The sequence below is a fragment of the Phyllostomus discolor genome, chromosome 2 (assembly GCF_004126475.2).
Source record: "Phyllostomus discolor isolate MPI-MPIP mPhyDis1 chromosome 2, mPhyDis1.pri.v3, whole genome shotgun sequence".
Lineage (NCBI taxonomy): Eukaryota > Metazoa > Chordata > Mammalia > Chiroptera > Phyllostomidae > Phyllostomus > Phyllostomus discolor.
The window spans coordinates 40,898,261-40,914,737 of NC_040904.2; the positions used below are offsets into that span (position 1 = coordinate 40,898,261).

At 37.4% G+C, this 16,477-nt stretch overlaps 1 protein-coding gene across 11 annotated transcripts in view; it reads right to left on the minus strand.

Moving 5' to 3' along the window:
• The window catches only part of PEX5L (peroxisomal biogenesis factor 5 like), a 205,476-nt gene that overhangs the window by 77,574 nt on the left and 111,425 nt on the right, over window positions 1–16,477 (minus strand). For 4 of the 11 annotated variants that reach the window (XM_036017726.1, XM_036017725.1, XM_036017728.1 and 1 more), the window contains 2 exons: window positions 4,343–4,408; window positions 1,942–2,046 (listed from right to left, as the gene is read on the minus strand). The exons of 4 other annotated variants lie outside the window; for them this stretch is intronic. In XM_036017726.1, coding sequence (XP_035873619.1) covers window positions 1,942–2,046; window positions 4,343–4,408 — 171 coding nt within the window. The remainder of the gene's footprint in view (window positions 1–1,941; window positions 2,047–4,342; window positions 4,409–16,477) is intronic. 3 more of the 11 variants (XM_036017729.1, XM_036017732.1, XM_028504607.2) reach the window with 1 other exon arrangement.

Sequence of the window (16,477 nt, forward strand, 5' to 3'; positions counted from 1 at the left end):
TGTGTACAGTGGAAAAAGTATATCAACTAATAAAACTGCATTTGACTGGAAATAATTGTATCACAGCTGTCACTGAATTAACTCCATAAAATTATCAATACAACAGGTGCATTATATGTTATGAATCAGAATTTTGTTTGCTGATTCATAAACTAGCCAGTATGAAACAAGAATATGATGCATCAAAGAAAGCATTATATAATCTTCATGCAATAACTAATACTTCAAAAACAGTTAATGCAACATTAGACAGGGATTAAATAAGGAACTTGGCACACACAAATGTTCTGAATGTGAAAAAATGATAATAATCACAATTTTTTCTAAATTAAAAATAAAAAATATTATTTTGCATTAAATTTTAAATTCCAGCTTAGGTTTGATCATCATTTTGGACATTTGAAAAGGATTACTGGGAAGTACATACCAATGCATGGTTTTGGGGAAAAAAGAATTTTGGGGACTAGAGCCTGTCCTGGATTGTTATGCCCTGAAGTTCTCTGTTGTAGCACAGCTACGCCAACTGCAAATCTGGGCAGGTCTTATCCACTGATGTGTGTGGCTCTGTCCTCAGCCAAGAACTCAAGTGGTTCTGACTTCCCTTAGCATTTCTCTGAGAAACTACAGACTGGATCTTTTGAGATTCTACAAAGGGCAGGAGATGAATGTAAAACTGCGTATGTTTTACTGTGAAAGTTGTGTAAAGAATGAAGACCTTGGTAAAAATCAAGCAGATTTCTTTCCAACGACTACTGTGTCATTGGGAAGCATCCCTTTTTCATGGACAAAAAACTCACAGCATAAAACTTATCCTGAAGTCCTGGGAATCATTAATACTTTTTTTAAATATTCAAGTTTGATGTTTTATGTTGTTATAATTTCCATTACTTACAACATAGTGTTTGGAATAAAATTAAACCACACATGTTGGCAGCAGCTGGGGATGTGATCTGATGATATTCTAAAAATAGGTCGCCATAATTTAGCTTTTGATATAAATACTTTTCATAAGGACTGTAAATGGACATTTTTTTCCTAATTCTAGACATGTTCATATAATTGGAACTGAATCACTGCATTTACCACTGCATTATGGAAAAAAGAAATGTTTAAGATAACTAATCTAAGTTATAAGATAAATGCAAGTAAAAATATTTTTCATTTAAGAATTTAAAACTGATAGTTCCACAGAGTGGTGATGAATATATTATACATATTTATGTGGATTTTACAGGGTGTTTCAAAAGTCCCTGAGGACATACAGGATTCACAGTCTCAGCATGTCTTTGCATATAAACACAAACTTTTTTCTATACTTGTTATAATAAATGCTGAAAATGGCCCTCGTGTGCTGATAATAGAGATATTTTTGTTGTCAAGGTCACTAAGCATCAGAGGGGTCACAGATGCCATTTTCTGCAGGGGGACTCAGGGACTTCTGGCTCATTCCTGTAAATTAGTCATCCACATAAATACGTATAGACACATATGCATTATGCATAGTCACAACATAAATATATTTAACATTTAAGAAAATTTAGATATTCTACTGGTAAACTGACATATGTATACAATATAACTTGTATTTATTCATAGGAATTTGATTTTTTTGGTTGTTTTTCAAATGTATGATTAGCTCAATATTTATTTCCCAAAGTTGTTAATAAGACTCCTTTATAAAGAAGCAGCATGTTTTACTTGCACATACATTTTTAAAACTAAAGTTGAGTAGTGAAAATTAATATTCACAAATAAATAAACAATGGAATTTTCTTTTTTTAGCAATTTTGCTTTTCATTTTATATTGTATAATTTCTCATTGAAACTGTGCTTTTTAAAAAATTGATTCAAGTTAATGTTCTTTTTTTCTAGTTAAAAATCACAATGTCTGATATATTAACATATGTCAGCTTCCTACAGCAACCCTATGGGTCTGCCCACCTGTGATGTCATAGTAAGGAGGGGCTTTTCTTCAGCAGACTCCTCCCTCGGTATCTCCTTCATCACCATGGCAACAGCCTTATCTGCCGCCCTAGAGCCTTTTCCCTATAACAGTGAAATCAACAATGACTTGTGTCAGGAGAAATCTTTAACTTCTTATTTATTACCAGATATTCTAATGTTTAAAGAGCAATCCAACATAAATGAAGAGGCAGGCTGCTGCAAGTGAATCTTGAGGCTTTTGGCTGAAGAGAAAAAACACAAAATCTGAAAAAAGATTGTTTGTGAATTTTTAGTTAGCTCCTTTTTCACCTTTACAGCTGATATTATATTTAATTTTAACATAGTATTTTATATGTATAATATATTTTAAGGCAATTTACATGACACGAACATCATTTTTATAGTATAAATTTTAAAACATTATGGATTGCCTATTATTTTCATTTATAGATTGTCCCTGTACAATTCCTAAAAGCTCTGGAGAACAGTGAGGAGTCCTGGACAGAGATCAGAATCGGGGTCTGCCTCCCACTAAGAGCTGGTGAGTGGTCTCTGGACTCTGTCATTTTGAGTGGATTGGGCATAAAAAGAGTAAAAGTGTCATAAAAACCTCTCAAAATTCTTCAGTGGCCTAATATCACAGGAATTCACCCAGCTTATTTTGTGGAGCTAGTATGAAAAAAAATTGTAATTCTGGTTTTGAGACCAAAGAATTTTGATAGAATTTTAGAATGTCTCCTCTTTGGAGATTCTTGTAAATCCAGATGTAAATAAAAATGATTAATAATAAGGCACTGATAGGTTCAGGTATAAATATAGACATAGGCATATATCTCTCCCTGCATTTTTTGTCTCATTACAGGCAGAGTCATAGACTTTACAGGGGGAGGCTGGCTTTTTGTCTTTTTGGTTTACTAGATTATTAAATTTTTGATAGTAGATATAGTGTAATGGAAAAAATAAAATATCACTTTTTTAATTCAATTAGAGACATCTCATACTATGTAAAAATGAAACAATCTTTAAGCACTTTAAAAAGAAAAAACTTCCATTTTCTTAGGTCTCTGGGCAGAGCCTCCCTGGAGAAAATAATTTTATACTAACAGCATACGTGAATATCTGTGTTGTAAATCTACTTAAAATACAAGTGTAGTACACAGAGATATTATAGGCAAAAAACCAAAAATGGACATATGGGTTTGTTGTCTGAAAGGGAATTAAGAGCTAGGGTCAATATTAACTCCGGAGGTTAATAAGTCTTGATACTTGCTATGCAATGCAAAAGGACAGAATTATGTTATCATCCTGGTCTCACACAGGGCTTTAAGGATTTAGAAGCTAGGTTTATTCTGGGAAGAAAAGCATTGTCCATTTTCTCAGGCATTCCTTTCTAAACTGTAACAAGTGGCAGCTTTTATTTATGAAGACAAAAAGAAAAACTTCATAGTTACTAGATTTTAAAATGTGTGAATCTCTTTACAATGCTCAAAGTTTATTTCTTTGCTTTTTTATTCAAGAACTAGCATTACTGAATGATAAAGTGTTATTTCCATGATGGAATATCAACTACAAGAGATTTTATTCATCAGCTATGACAGTAGTTACTATCACATATGTTCTGAAAAGTTTATAGGGCCAGAATGCTTAGAATAACTGACTTGTGGAAGAATAAAGGGAAACACTGATTGACTACATAAAAAATTGGGGTGCATAAGGATCCCAGGTTTATTCTTTAATGATGCAATGTGCACTTCCTAAAATAGAGATGCATACAATTCTGAATTCTGGGAAAAGATTTGTTATGGTACTATTAAACTATTTTACATTTTTTCAAAATATAAAAATTATTTCAGTGAAACATTACATGCTATAAGCTTTATAGCTACACTCATTTACAGATTATGTTTAACAAGTATTTTTGCAGCTTATTTTTTTTCAAAAAAGGAAAATCATTTGTAAAGAATTCTTTCCATGCTCCAAGAAGTTCTAATAAGATAGCAATAAACAGGGTGGCATGCTTATATTTAAATCCCTAACATACTTAAAAGAACAAACCTAATGTTATAAGGTGTCATTTTTAAAAAAATAATTCAGACTCTTATCTTGAGCTAAGAAAAAATGTCAATTGATGAGCATCTCAAAAAATTTCAGGTCAATATTTCAATACTCTGTTTATTTGAAATGCTACCAATCCATAAACTACATATAAATATTTTCACATGTGCAACTCTAATAGCTAGAATTAGCAACGGACATGCCATTTCACTAAAACAAACAAAAACAAAACAAAACAAAAATTAGTCCTTTCATGCTGAACTCTAGAACAAAGCAGTGGTCAGCTAGAAAGGATGTATAATTAACACATGCGGTGCTTTTTATTTCTTGCAGAAAAACCCACCAAAGCCAGAGTCAGGTCACTTTTTTGAAGACAGTGCCACTTTTTCTTCAAGGTTACACCTACTACCTGAAAAGAGTCATGATACCCACGTTAGTGCCTGCTTGCAGTTCTTGCAGTTTTTTTTCTTTATAGCCTTTAGCTTTTGAGTTATCACCCCAGCAGCCTCACTGCTTTCCAAGGGTGGTGCAGTCAGTCCGAGAACAGAACCGGAAGGTCTGCCACAGCGACATCACCGTGGCTCCAGACACAGGGTCTGACACTGCTGCCAACTCAAGCGAACGTACTCATATATCAAAGCAAGATTTCCCCCAGACGATATTGCCATCTCCACCTGGTAGCTTAAAATTAAGCTGTGTTATTTCTGACTTGTCCATTTATCTTGTGGGATAACATTTCTAAAATTCAGAACTCCATTGATAACTGATTTGGCAATTCATGAAACTACACAACTCTGCCTTTCAGCGGCTCTGCGAGGTGGACAGTAACACAACTGCACAGGTTCTTTCCTTCTTTGAAGTCAGTGGCTTAAAACATTGTAAGCACTGTATGGGCACAATTAGCTGGACTTCAAGCTCAATTTCTAAATATATCCATACCAGAGGATAAATATTAACTTATTTGAAATATCATGAAGACAGCAGAAATGGAATATTCACTGAATATACACTCAAGCATGTAAGTACATTTAGATCACATTAAGCCTGTATGCTTTTATGTGATTCTTGGCAACAACAGGAAAGAATAGCGGGGCTTTAAGTTGATTACCACATCATGACACCCTTAGCAATTATTTCAGCCTATTTCTTTTAAAATAATACTTCAAAACCATATGTTCCCACTTTCTTGTTGAGTTTCTTAAGATATTTGAAATCTTGTTTTCTTGGTAATTTGCTGTAGAAAATTCTTTGATACTTCTCTTTAACACAGAGTTCCCTCAGCAATAAAAAATATATAAAATTATAGCTTCTCTAACAAATAATATTTCTTGAGAATCGTTTGTCATTAACTTCTATTATAAGAGCAGGCATAAATGAATGAAACACAGAGAGCATAGCAAGTAATACTAAAATTATTAAGAAAACCCAATTTTGGCTCCCCCACTTTTTAAAAAAAATATAGAATATAAGAAACAGAGTAAAAAGTATTGGAAGTCACAGGATCTTCCCAGGCTGGACGCCAGGCTGTGAAGCTACCAGCTGTCTTGAGATGAGGGGTGTTGGCTCCAGGCCTGTCTCACAAGGGAGGGAACTCAAGTATCTGGAGGAGCTACTATGCGCTGGGCACCCTGCTAGGTGTTTTATGTATTTTTACTTCTTTAATTGCATGAGACCTCTGTGGGGTAGAAATGATCTATGTTAGGTGGTTTGGGACATGGAGGCTAAGAGACACAGTGACTTGGCCAAGGCCTCCAAGCTAGAATGGGGCTGAGCCAGGATGGGAACCCAGGGCCTGAGCCCTGTGCTTCCCTGTCTCCCACACTGTCATCCCTTCACCCAGCTTCGGGAGGCTGGAGGGCTCTCCCAGGCGGCCCTCGCTGCCTGCTGTCACTGACAGCCATACCTACAGGTGTTTAAGAAACCATCCAAATTTGGGGCAGCAACCACTTCTCAGTATAATGATAGAGTCTGAATCAAGCAAATGTTTTTGAAAAATATTTTCTTCAGTCCACAATGGTCAGTAAGAATCAGCTGCCCATAACTTCATTCATAAGCACAATTCTAACAAAATGTTTATCTCTTCTACCTCCATGGAAAATGAACCTCAGCATGTCATGCACCACACTGCTTTTTATTCCGTAAATCTTATTAGGTTTATAAGCTTTAGTATACCTGTAATTCTGATTAAAATGCTAACTCAATGCTGTTAAATGCCATCTTTACTAGGATTTTCCTGAGATCTATTTTGGGTGTATGCAATGTATTTCCATGGTTCCACAGTCCATTTATAAGCAATTTTCTAGTTGCAGACTCTGTTACTACTATATAAAGTTTTATGCTTTAAAAATTATTTTTAATCTATCAGATTTCTTTTTATCAGAAATATTAAATAGAAGCTATGGAGATATTCTAAATTAGGGGAAAATTAAAGGACTACAGTAGTAGTCATCTCTAGCAACCCTATATTATCTACTGTCTGAACTTAAAGACCCTTTTATTCTGATTACAAAAATTAATATATGAATTGTCAAAAATTGAGAAAGAACAAATAAGAAAATAAAAACAACAAGCCTGATATTTTCATGCATGTCTCCCCAAGTTTTGTCTTTACAGCATTGAAGGTGAAACAGTGTTTTAGGATGAATGTTTTAAAGCTGTTCAAACTACCATCAAGTTTATAAGTGTGAATGTATTCAATATATTTCTTTATATATACAGACATGTAAACAAATACCTGCCATCTATAACATTTTGGCAACTCTGTTAGAAATGAAATGATATTCAGTTTTGTATATGCTAAAAAATTCTGTATCCCATAGGTTCTCGACCTTGGAATTAAATGTACCTGTAAGAAACTGGCTACAAAAAGGTTAATTTCTGATGGCCCTTCTCTGCTGTCACTCATATGCAGGGCCAGGATTACATTCCTTTACTCAGGAAGGTAAATGTCAGGGTGTTATGCTCTCTTCAAACTTCCGACTTGGGAAAATGTCAGAGCAAAGTTTCCCAGTGTGCTCTGCGTGCTGGCCACACCTGTCTACCCACACTCCCTCCCTCCACAGTTCAGTGTGTTCCTGTACATTTTTCTTCCAACGCAGAGGACGGTTGTCATGCTGGTTCTGTCACAGTTACCTTTAACTTATTTCCCCCCAACAGAATGTTTTGTAATAAATAAATGTATTACAAAATTTTATTATATTAATAAAATAAAATATTTTATTATTTATTAAGAAAATAAATTGATTTTTATTTTTAAATGTATTTTATTGAGTACGCTATTACAGTCCCATATTTTTCTCCCCTTTATTCCCCTCTGCCCTGTACCTGGCCCACCATCATTCTCCCACCTTAGTTCATGTCCATGGGTTGTACATACAAGTTCTTTGGCTTCTCCATTTCCCACATTATTTTTAACCTCCCCGTCTATTTTGTACCTACCATTTATGCTTCTTTTTAAAAATTTTATTTATTTTTATTTTTATTTATTTTTAGTTTTTTAAAATTTTATTTTAATTGTTGTTTAAGTACAATTTTCTATCTTTTACTCCCATGCCAGCCCACCCACCCAGCCCTCCCCACCTACCTCCAATTTCCACCCCCCCAGTTTTTGTCCCTGTGTCCTTTATACTTGTTCCTGTAAACCCGTCCCCTTTATTCCTGTACCTTTACTCCCATTCTTGCCCCTCCCTGTGAATGTTTTGTAAATTTAAAAAGGGACACAAATAGAACTAAATCTGGGTATACTGGTCAATTCTTATTTCCAAACATCCCAAAGGAAGCACAGATCTAGATGTCAACAATTGGGAAGTATGGACAGAGTTTGGTCTTTTCTTTCTTTTTTTTTAGATTTTTATTTATTTATTTTTAGGGAGGGAAGGGAGGGAGATAGAGATAGAGAGAGAGATAGAGAGAAATATCAATGTGCGGTTGCTGGGGGTTATGGCCTGCAACCCAGGAATGTACCCTGGCTGGGAATTGAACCTGGGACACTTTGATTCCCAGCCCGCACTCAATCCACTGAGCTACGCCAGCCAGGGCTGGTCTTTTCTTAACTAGAGATTCATATGTGGAATTTAATCATAATAAATCATAAATCATAATAAACTCACCATCGGTTCAGTGATCTGTTTTTAGCTGGAAATAACGTGATTTCTGATTCCTTGATATGGGTAGTAAAGTTACAGTGAAGTAACTGGTGCCTCTCTATTTAAAATAATGGTACGGGGCATTTAAAAACACAGGACTGACAACTGACATACTTCTCCCTCAGTATCTTTGTTCCACCCCCAGCATTATTTGTTTTTTGTGCAAGCTTCCCTAAGCCATCTCCTTTTCTGGGAAGTCTTCTGAGGTGAATAAAGAACGACTCTACTGACATTCTACTGTGTAACTCCTGTACCTTCGGTTTGTGTTACGTGCTGACTGCATTTTTTGTGGCACCCTTCCTGACTGCGTATGTGGTGGTGAGAGAAAGTCATGAGTCACGATCTCTATGGTCTCTAACCTTCATCCTCCTCCAGTGAAAGTCGCTGGGCCCCAAGCACACCACAGATGTGTTTACTTTACTTAGGTGTGTTTACACCTGAATGATTGGTGCTGGGGGACATTTATGACTTCCGTGGGCCCCTTCCTCCATAAAAAATGTTAAAAATTGTATTTTGTGACTAAGTCGGTATAAAGACAAATATTCCTGACTAGATTTATTGTTACATATTCACTATTATACTAGCATTTTTGTGGGTTCTGATTTTAAGAGAGACTAAAACAATATTTCTATGGGCCCTTAAAAGTGTCTTGGGCCCTGTGGACTGTGTCCACTATGCCTAGTGCCTCAGTGGACTCTGGGCTGGCGACTTCTCAGCAGTCAGTGTTGCTCCCCTGTGGCTGCTCTGCTGTCACTAGAGCTGATCCGTCGTCACCTCTCGGTGGTTTATTTCTGCAACAACTGCTTCAACTCCCCTCCCCATCCCCCACTTCCACCATGGTTGTTTCTGCCCCAATGGACCCCTTTGCTGAGACTCTCACTATTTTGTTAGGATCCATGTATCCTTTAACAATGCTGCAGCCCCCTGACCCACCCCCCCCCCCATACACGGTTTCACTTTCTGCAATCTTTGTTACCTGAGGTCAACAGTAGTCTGAAAATATTAAATGAAAAATTCCAGAAATAAGCATTTCATAAGTTTCAACGTCCACGTGCTACTGAGCAGCGTGACCAAAGCTCCTGCGGTCTTGGTCTGCCCCGTCTGGGGTGTGAGTCATCCCTTTGTACAGCGTAGTGCACCACGCTGAGTGCACTGTCTCCTTATTGGTCACTTAGCAGCTGTCTCGGTGATCAGGTTATCACAGTGCTTGTGTTCAAGTGACCCCCGTTTTTCTTAATAGATGCCTCCGAAGTGCGAGGGTAGTGATGCTGGCAATTTGGATATGCCCAAGAGAAGTGGTAAAGTGCTTCCTTTAAGTGAAAAAGTATGTATGTATAGGAGACTTCATAGTATATTTAGGGTTTGGTACTATCCAAGGTTCCAGGTGTCCACTGGAGGTCTTGGAATGTATCCCCTGCAGATTCGGGGGATCTACTATATTCATAAATCTTATGGATGCTCAATTAGTAGCTTCCATCTTATAGTTATTAACACATTCTCAGAAAACTTGGGCCGTTTAGGCCTGGGACAGTGAACACTGGCATGTGAAGTCGATGTGACTCTTAAAGCGTAGCCTTTCCATTGGACAACGGGCCCTGGCACTTTGTCTTCTCCTGTCTCAGGGTGTGTTCCTGACTATCCAGGAGCACTTCTGAGGAAGCTGAGTCAAACTGTGTCTCTACATTGACTAAAAAATGTCAGCGCTTAGTGATCAGTCTCCAACTGGTTCCAAAGCACTCCTTGCTGCTTTTCCCAATAATACAATGGGCCATATGAGGAATAAAACTGCTCAGTACCCTAAATTCCTGAGTTATCCATGCAGACTAAGCTCCCCCCAGGGACCTTGTTATAGTCCTTTATTTTTGTAAAATGTTCTTTCACCATTTCATCAGTGAAACCACCTTGTGCAAGCAAAGATTGTACTTATTTCTTTTGAATTATTTTCAATTATTTGGTGTAGTTCTCTGTGGACACATAACAGCCACTCAAGTTTACTTGTGTGTATCCAGTACAAGTACTGGATAGTTCTCCCATGTTATTTAAAATACCGAAATCACATAATATGGTCAACTTTGACAGAAGGTCATTCTGACTTAGATATGACTTAATTAGATTTTAAATGAAGTTTCAAGCATCTAAATAAAAACTTATTAAAATTAAATAAAGTGTTGCCAAGTAAAGGTGCTGAATATTTGCTGTGAAGGAAAAATAAAACTTCTTTTTAATTAATAAGATCGATTTGTTTACAATCCATCCTGTGTTTGTTCTTTTGAGAAGCGTAAACATCCCCCTCCTCTCTCCCCGTGTCCCTGAGGCTTGTTTACTCTGCCTGCCCAGCAAGCTTCCTGGACCAGTGGTCACAGCAACAGCACTCAGTTCCCACTCACCTGTTACCAGTTCTGAATTAGTAAAGTTTTACTCTCAGGATCCCTGTTATTAATGTGGCTAAAAATTACTTGGAACCCATTTTATGTTAATACTGAGCTTCTCTGTTATACACCTGCAAGCAACTTTTGCTACCTGGTGGTCTGGCTTAAAAAATTGTTTTATTTTCATCTTGTTTAGCCTTATATTGAGGATGACATTAACAATACATATTTGAGAATTAAGAAGTAAATGTGGATATTAAGATAATAAAGCCAAAATTTCTTATTTATATTTTGAGAGGGCTTTGTATAAAATATGTAGCCAAAAGTGTGATCTTAATTACTAATTAATACTAATTAATTAACAACCCTTAATACTAATTAAGGGGTTAGTATTGTTATTTTCAATTTGTTCTTCTAAATATTTCAGATGATTTACAAAACTGACACACTTTGGGGATTACTGTAAGGAAAGGAAAATGCCTAGAAACACACAGTCCTAAAGATTTTTTGTTATTTTTTTCTTTTATAAAAATGTCCCCCAATACAAGTACTCTAGACTGCTCATATCTTACTTGCAGAAATGGATGGATGTCCCAATGCTCAAGATAAAGCACAGTGTTATGGAATCATTCATCACCAGCATGGTTAGTTGCTTAAATTATGCTTAATTGATGGTGTTTCAGGCAGGGGAGGTGAAGCATGGCTTTTTTTTCTGGGAGGAAGCAAGAGAAGAGGCCTTGAGGTCTCGTTTCTAACTATAGCCAAGCAGCCAGGCTGGTGCTGGAATGTTGACGGTTGGTGGTAGGAAATGTGGGCGGATTCATGGACAAACATTTGATTTTTAAAATCATTCCCATGTTTGCCGTATTTTCTACCATTGGGAAGATTTGCAGAATATAATGAATGAGAATCCCTGTCGGTAAATATGTGGTCAAGACCATGAAAAAGTTTGCTGGGATTGACATGAGTACCTGTGAAACTCTTCTACTTTTCAGTGGTTGTGTGTATTCCTCACCAGCTTGACCCTACTAAATAAAATATACTTACCAAGCCAAAAAACAAGTCACAGAAAAGAATTTCACCCCCCTGCCAAATTGGAGGTCTTTAAATGTTGATCTTTATTATCTTAGAGCATACATAGCTCTAAGCTAAATAAATAGCATATTTAACATACAGGGAAGACTGTATGTTAAATATGCTATTACCAAATTTTTGAGTTGGAGACAGCAAATTTACCCAGATGTCATAAGGTAGAATTACACTGTATCCATTTTCATTCTAGAGGAGGACTATTAACTAGTGAACTGGAATTCATCCTCCTTATGAATGTTTCAGGCAAATTTTGTTACTAATTTATGAATATGAGTTGTATCTTGGAGCCTCACTATTCAATAGTGTTTTTTTGTGGCTTTCCTCATTTTTCTGGTAGATGCAAATGTTTTTACCAGTTTCTTCCTCAGTCATCAAATGCCCTGGTTTTGTTGTTGAACTTAGAAAAAGTAAATTCTAGAAACTAGGTTATATTCACAAGCTACTAGATCTCAAGAAGATCTGCAACTGAAGTACCCAATCTGTCTGAGTTCCCTCAAACAGCTCCAGGAAAGAAGCCTGAGGCTTTGGGATTTCCTATTCTAAAATTCTGGGTCAGACTCTGGCATCACTGCTCATTTTGACAGTCCTTGGAGATCATCGGCAGTGTGTGGTTTGGCTCCTCTCTAATGCTTCGAGTTTCCTTGAAAGGGAATGAACAGTCTCTCTCTCACCTTGTAGAGAGGAATTAGGGAAAGAACAGAGAGACCTCGGAGCTGTCAGCCCCAGTCTGTGGGTGACCAGGCATGGTCAAGGTGATTACCACCTAATGGGACCAGTGCAGCCTCCACACCACAGCCAGCGAAGGAGAAAGTGGGATGGCCGGCCATGTGGCATGTTGACACTAATACTGGGACAGGCGTCAGAAGGTGGGATTTTCAATTCCAGACCTGCCTTTTATAAATTATTCTCTCTAAGCCTCCATTTTATGCTGGATAAAAACATTATCTACCTACTTCATAAATCTGTGAGAACTAAATAAGGCTATCTATGAAAGCATTTCCACAATGCCTGGCACATTGTAGGTACCCAATAATATTCATTGACCATGAACTCTACCGCTGAGCTCATGGACCCTATAGCATAACCATCCTTATCAGGTAGGTGGCAAAAGATGCAAAATTATGTTTGTGAGGTTCATCCATGGCTTAAGTAGCAATAGTTCCTCCATTCTCACCACTATATAGCATTCCATCATCTGAATGTACCATGATTTATCCATTCAATTTTTGATGGATATTTGAGTTGTTTCCAGTTTCCAGTGTATAGAAAACACTGCCATAGACTTGAGTTTAGAAGCCACAGGGAACATACGAGGGGTGAACAACTGGAAAACAGATGTGAAAAGAGTAGATCTGAGTAACAGCAACAGAGGCCGAGAAGAGTCACAGTATGGCTAAGAGGCCCCATCCATAAACAAATTAAGAGGAAGTCTGAGTCTCTGCAGCCAAAAAGCAAAGGCCAGGGTTGGGATGGCCTAAATTAAAAGGGACTAATAAGGCGTGCAAACTAAGGATTAGCCGCAAGACTGAGATGCTGAATAGAGCTACCGGTAGAGAATGAGGAACCAGGTTCTAGTGAGTTGGGATTAATAACTGAGTGCATGTCCCCAAATTCATATGTGGAAGGCCTGACCACCAGTACCTTGTACGTGACTGTATTTGGAGGTAGGGTCATTACTAAAGAGGCAATTAAGTTAAAATGAGGTTTTTAAGGTGGGCCCTAAGCCAATGTGTTTGGTTGTATGAGAGAAAATTAGGACACAGTCGAAAAACCATGTGAAGGTAAAGGGACAAGACAGCTGTCCACAAGCCAAGGAGAGAGGTTTCGGAGAAGCCAACCCTGCCAACACCTTGATCTCAACCGTCCAGCCTCCAGAACTGGGAGGAAATACGTTTTTATCATTTCGGCCACCTGGTCTGTGGGACTTGGTTATGGAAGCCCTAGGAAACCAATAAAAGAACTAAATAACTACCTATGAAAGATTTCAAAATGGCTTACTTTTGTACCTCAGTAAACTGTTTAGAAAAATCCAAAGACAATTCAGTAACAGAGTTATTTTAAGACTTTTTAGCTTATTCCTTTTATTATTTCTAATCTGATCAAAAGGACTTTACAGATATTAAAAACTAGAAATTCTGATCCCAGGAGGCTACAATTGGCTTCTGTGGCCATGTTTGGGAAGGGACTGTAACCTGTTTGTTAGAGAGAGTTGCCCAAAAGAAGTTCAAATGTAGATTGTGCCTGGAGTGGTCAGCTGATGCCAACAGGAGCTGAGCCTTCCCAAACTGAATTGAAGTTTTAGCAACATGACCTCAAATTATAGATCGGAACTTCTTGAAGAGAATTTTCCTGTGAAAAAATAAATTTATTTGATTTTGAAATCTGAATGCTCTAAGGATGTTATTTATTCTCAGCTAAAAGTTTATTAAATTATATATATTTTACAGACTTCATTTAATTAATATATACATCAGTTAAAATACATAATTGGTATGTACATAAAAATGGGACAATGGAAAAAACAGAACAATTGGGAAGTAATCATGTAACACAGGTAGTTTTATTTTCAAGAGTTCTTGCTAATATCTCTGCAATTTCTGGGGGACAGAGTTACATCTGGGCTCTGACTGCCAGATACAGCCTGGACTGTTCTGTGTGAGGATGTCATCCTGGATGATGTTAACAGGGGACTTTAAATGAATCAGGGCCCCTGGAGTGCCTAATGTTTAAAATAAAGTCAGTTTCCTTTGTTCTGATCACCATAAATCTGTAACTCACATTTCTACTCTTATGCAGATGATATACCAGTTCATTTTACTTTTCTGTCTGACTTTCTGGCTATAATCACAGTCCTAATGAATTCCAAATCTATAGGACACTTCTAAATATCAATATATGCATGAAATTGGCTCATAAAGCTACCATTTAAGTGCTCATTAAAAACACTACCTTTCAGTTCTCTCTGCTCTGGTGTGTGTTGACACCCACGGACAGGAAAGACTGAGCGCAGGAGGGCCACCTGCTAGGCCATTCCAGCTAGTCAGGGTTCTAGTGGTTTTGAAGCCAGAGTCTGAACTTCGCCAAGACTCATGTGCCACCCCCTCTACATTACACATTCCCTTTTTGGAGGTTCTCCTTCAACTTACACACCAGAAGGGGAATGAAATAGTTACCAAGTTTTGCCTTTTGGGGGGTATTATTCCAACTATGTATCTATCAACTCTAAGTTGTCGAGGGAGAGAGAGAGAGAGAGAGAGAGAGAGAGAGAGAGAGAGAGAGAGAATAAGCCTGGCTTTTATATATATGTGGTCACTGAGATTAGTTAGGTGGGGTCCCTGTTAACAGAGAATGGGACATGAAGTTGGAAACCAGGGTGTGAGACCCAGATACAACACTTTCCAGTCTTCTGTGACCTTAGGCAGACAACTCAGATTTCTTGAAGCTGGAGAGTGAGAATGGCACTCATAACTGCTTTACTGACTTTTCAGGGTTTTTGTGTGTCAAAGTAAGCATTTAATATACTATAATAATTCTATAAATCAGCAAAATCCTATTAGATGAGTACATTATTTTCTGTAATTGGCAGTCTATAATATCTGAAATAATTATTTATTATTTTGGAAGAGTAATTTTATAATGTGACACTATAGTGAAACAACACATTTAATGAACTTGTAACAATGAAGTCAAGGTAAGTCTGGATCTGGCATATTCAAGTAGCAGTTGCAAAACTCCAAGGTACCATAAACTTGCTAATGAACATACAGACCGTTTTACGTGCTCTAGGACCGACAAACATAGAGCCATATTAGAACATCTATTCAACCCAAGTTATGGAATCACAGTAAAAAAAATTAACTTCAACTTTCAATGTATTAGATAGGATTCAACATAGAGGACCTTAAGATCATTGAAACATTTCTAGCAGTTCCAAAGGAATGTATGTCTCTTAATGAGTTTGCAGGTTTATCTGAACGACAGTCACATGTCGTCCCTGATTCTGGAGGGCTAGGACAGCGTGGTGGGCTGTCATGGAGCCCACGGGGGCACTGGGTCACTTCTGCACTCGGCTGCAGGCAGACCGCCTGTGTTTCCTCTACTGGAAACACGTCTGTGTCCCAAGTGGCTCTCTGCACAGGTACAGGAGTAACCTGATAATACCAACTTTAAGCAGCCTATGAAGTTTTTCTCAGTCTCCTGAAAATGTATTGTCTGCTCACCCCTGCATTTTCTTCCTCCTAACTCTCAGATATAAATCAAAAGAGACTAAATGAACATTTAAAAGAGATTTGGCCTGAACTGGTTTTAACTTGCTAAATAATGCATTATGGTCTCTGAGGTTCAAAGATAAAAGCAACAACATGATGCTGATATTTCATTAGGCAGATTGAAGTTGCTTCTAATTCTAGATAAATGTTATGTCTCAGGGAAAAAATTAATTTCCTTAAGATTCTAGCTGTTCCCACATCAATATACGCGAGTTTTTATTAAACTTTTAAAATGTTCCCAGGAGTTTACTAGGTCTTAGGTTCTGTACTTAAGCTATTCTGTAAACACTGACTTGAAGAAAACTCAAAATAGTTCAATCCTATCAAAATGTATTGTTTTTCTGAGAATTTATTATTACCCCGCCCCACATTAACAACACCACACTATTTCCTTGTAGCCACTTGTAATCCGTTCAGATACAGTATGACAAAAATCTAATTAACCAGTATCCTCAATGAATGTTTCCAGAAAATTTCATGTTTAGAAGAAAAAATTAATTTATGAGCAAACAAGCTCACTTGAAGGATTCTAAAGATTCCAAATTATGTCCCGCAGTCAGTACATACTCATCTCTGACGGCCACGTCTGGGACCGTTCAGGTGA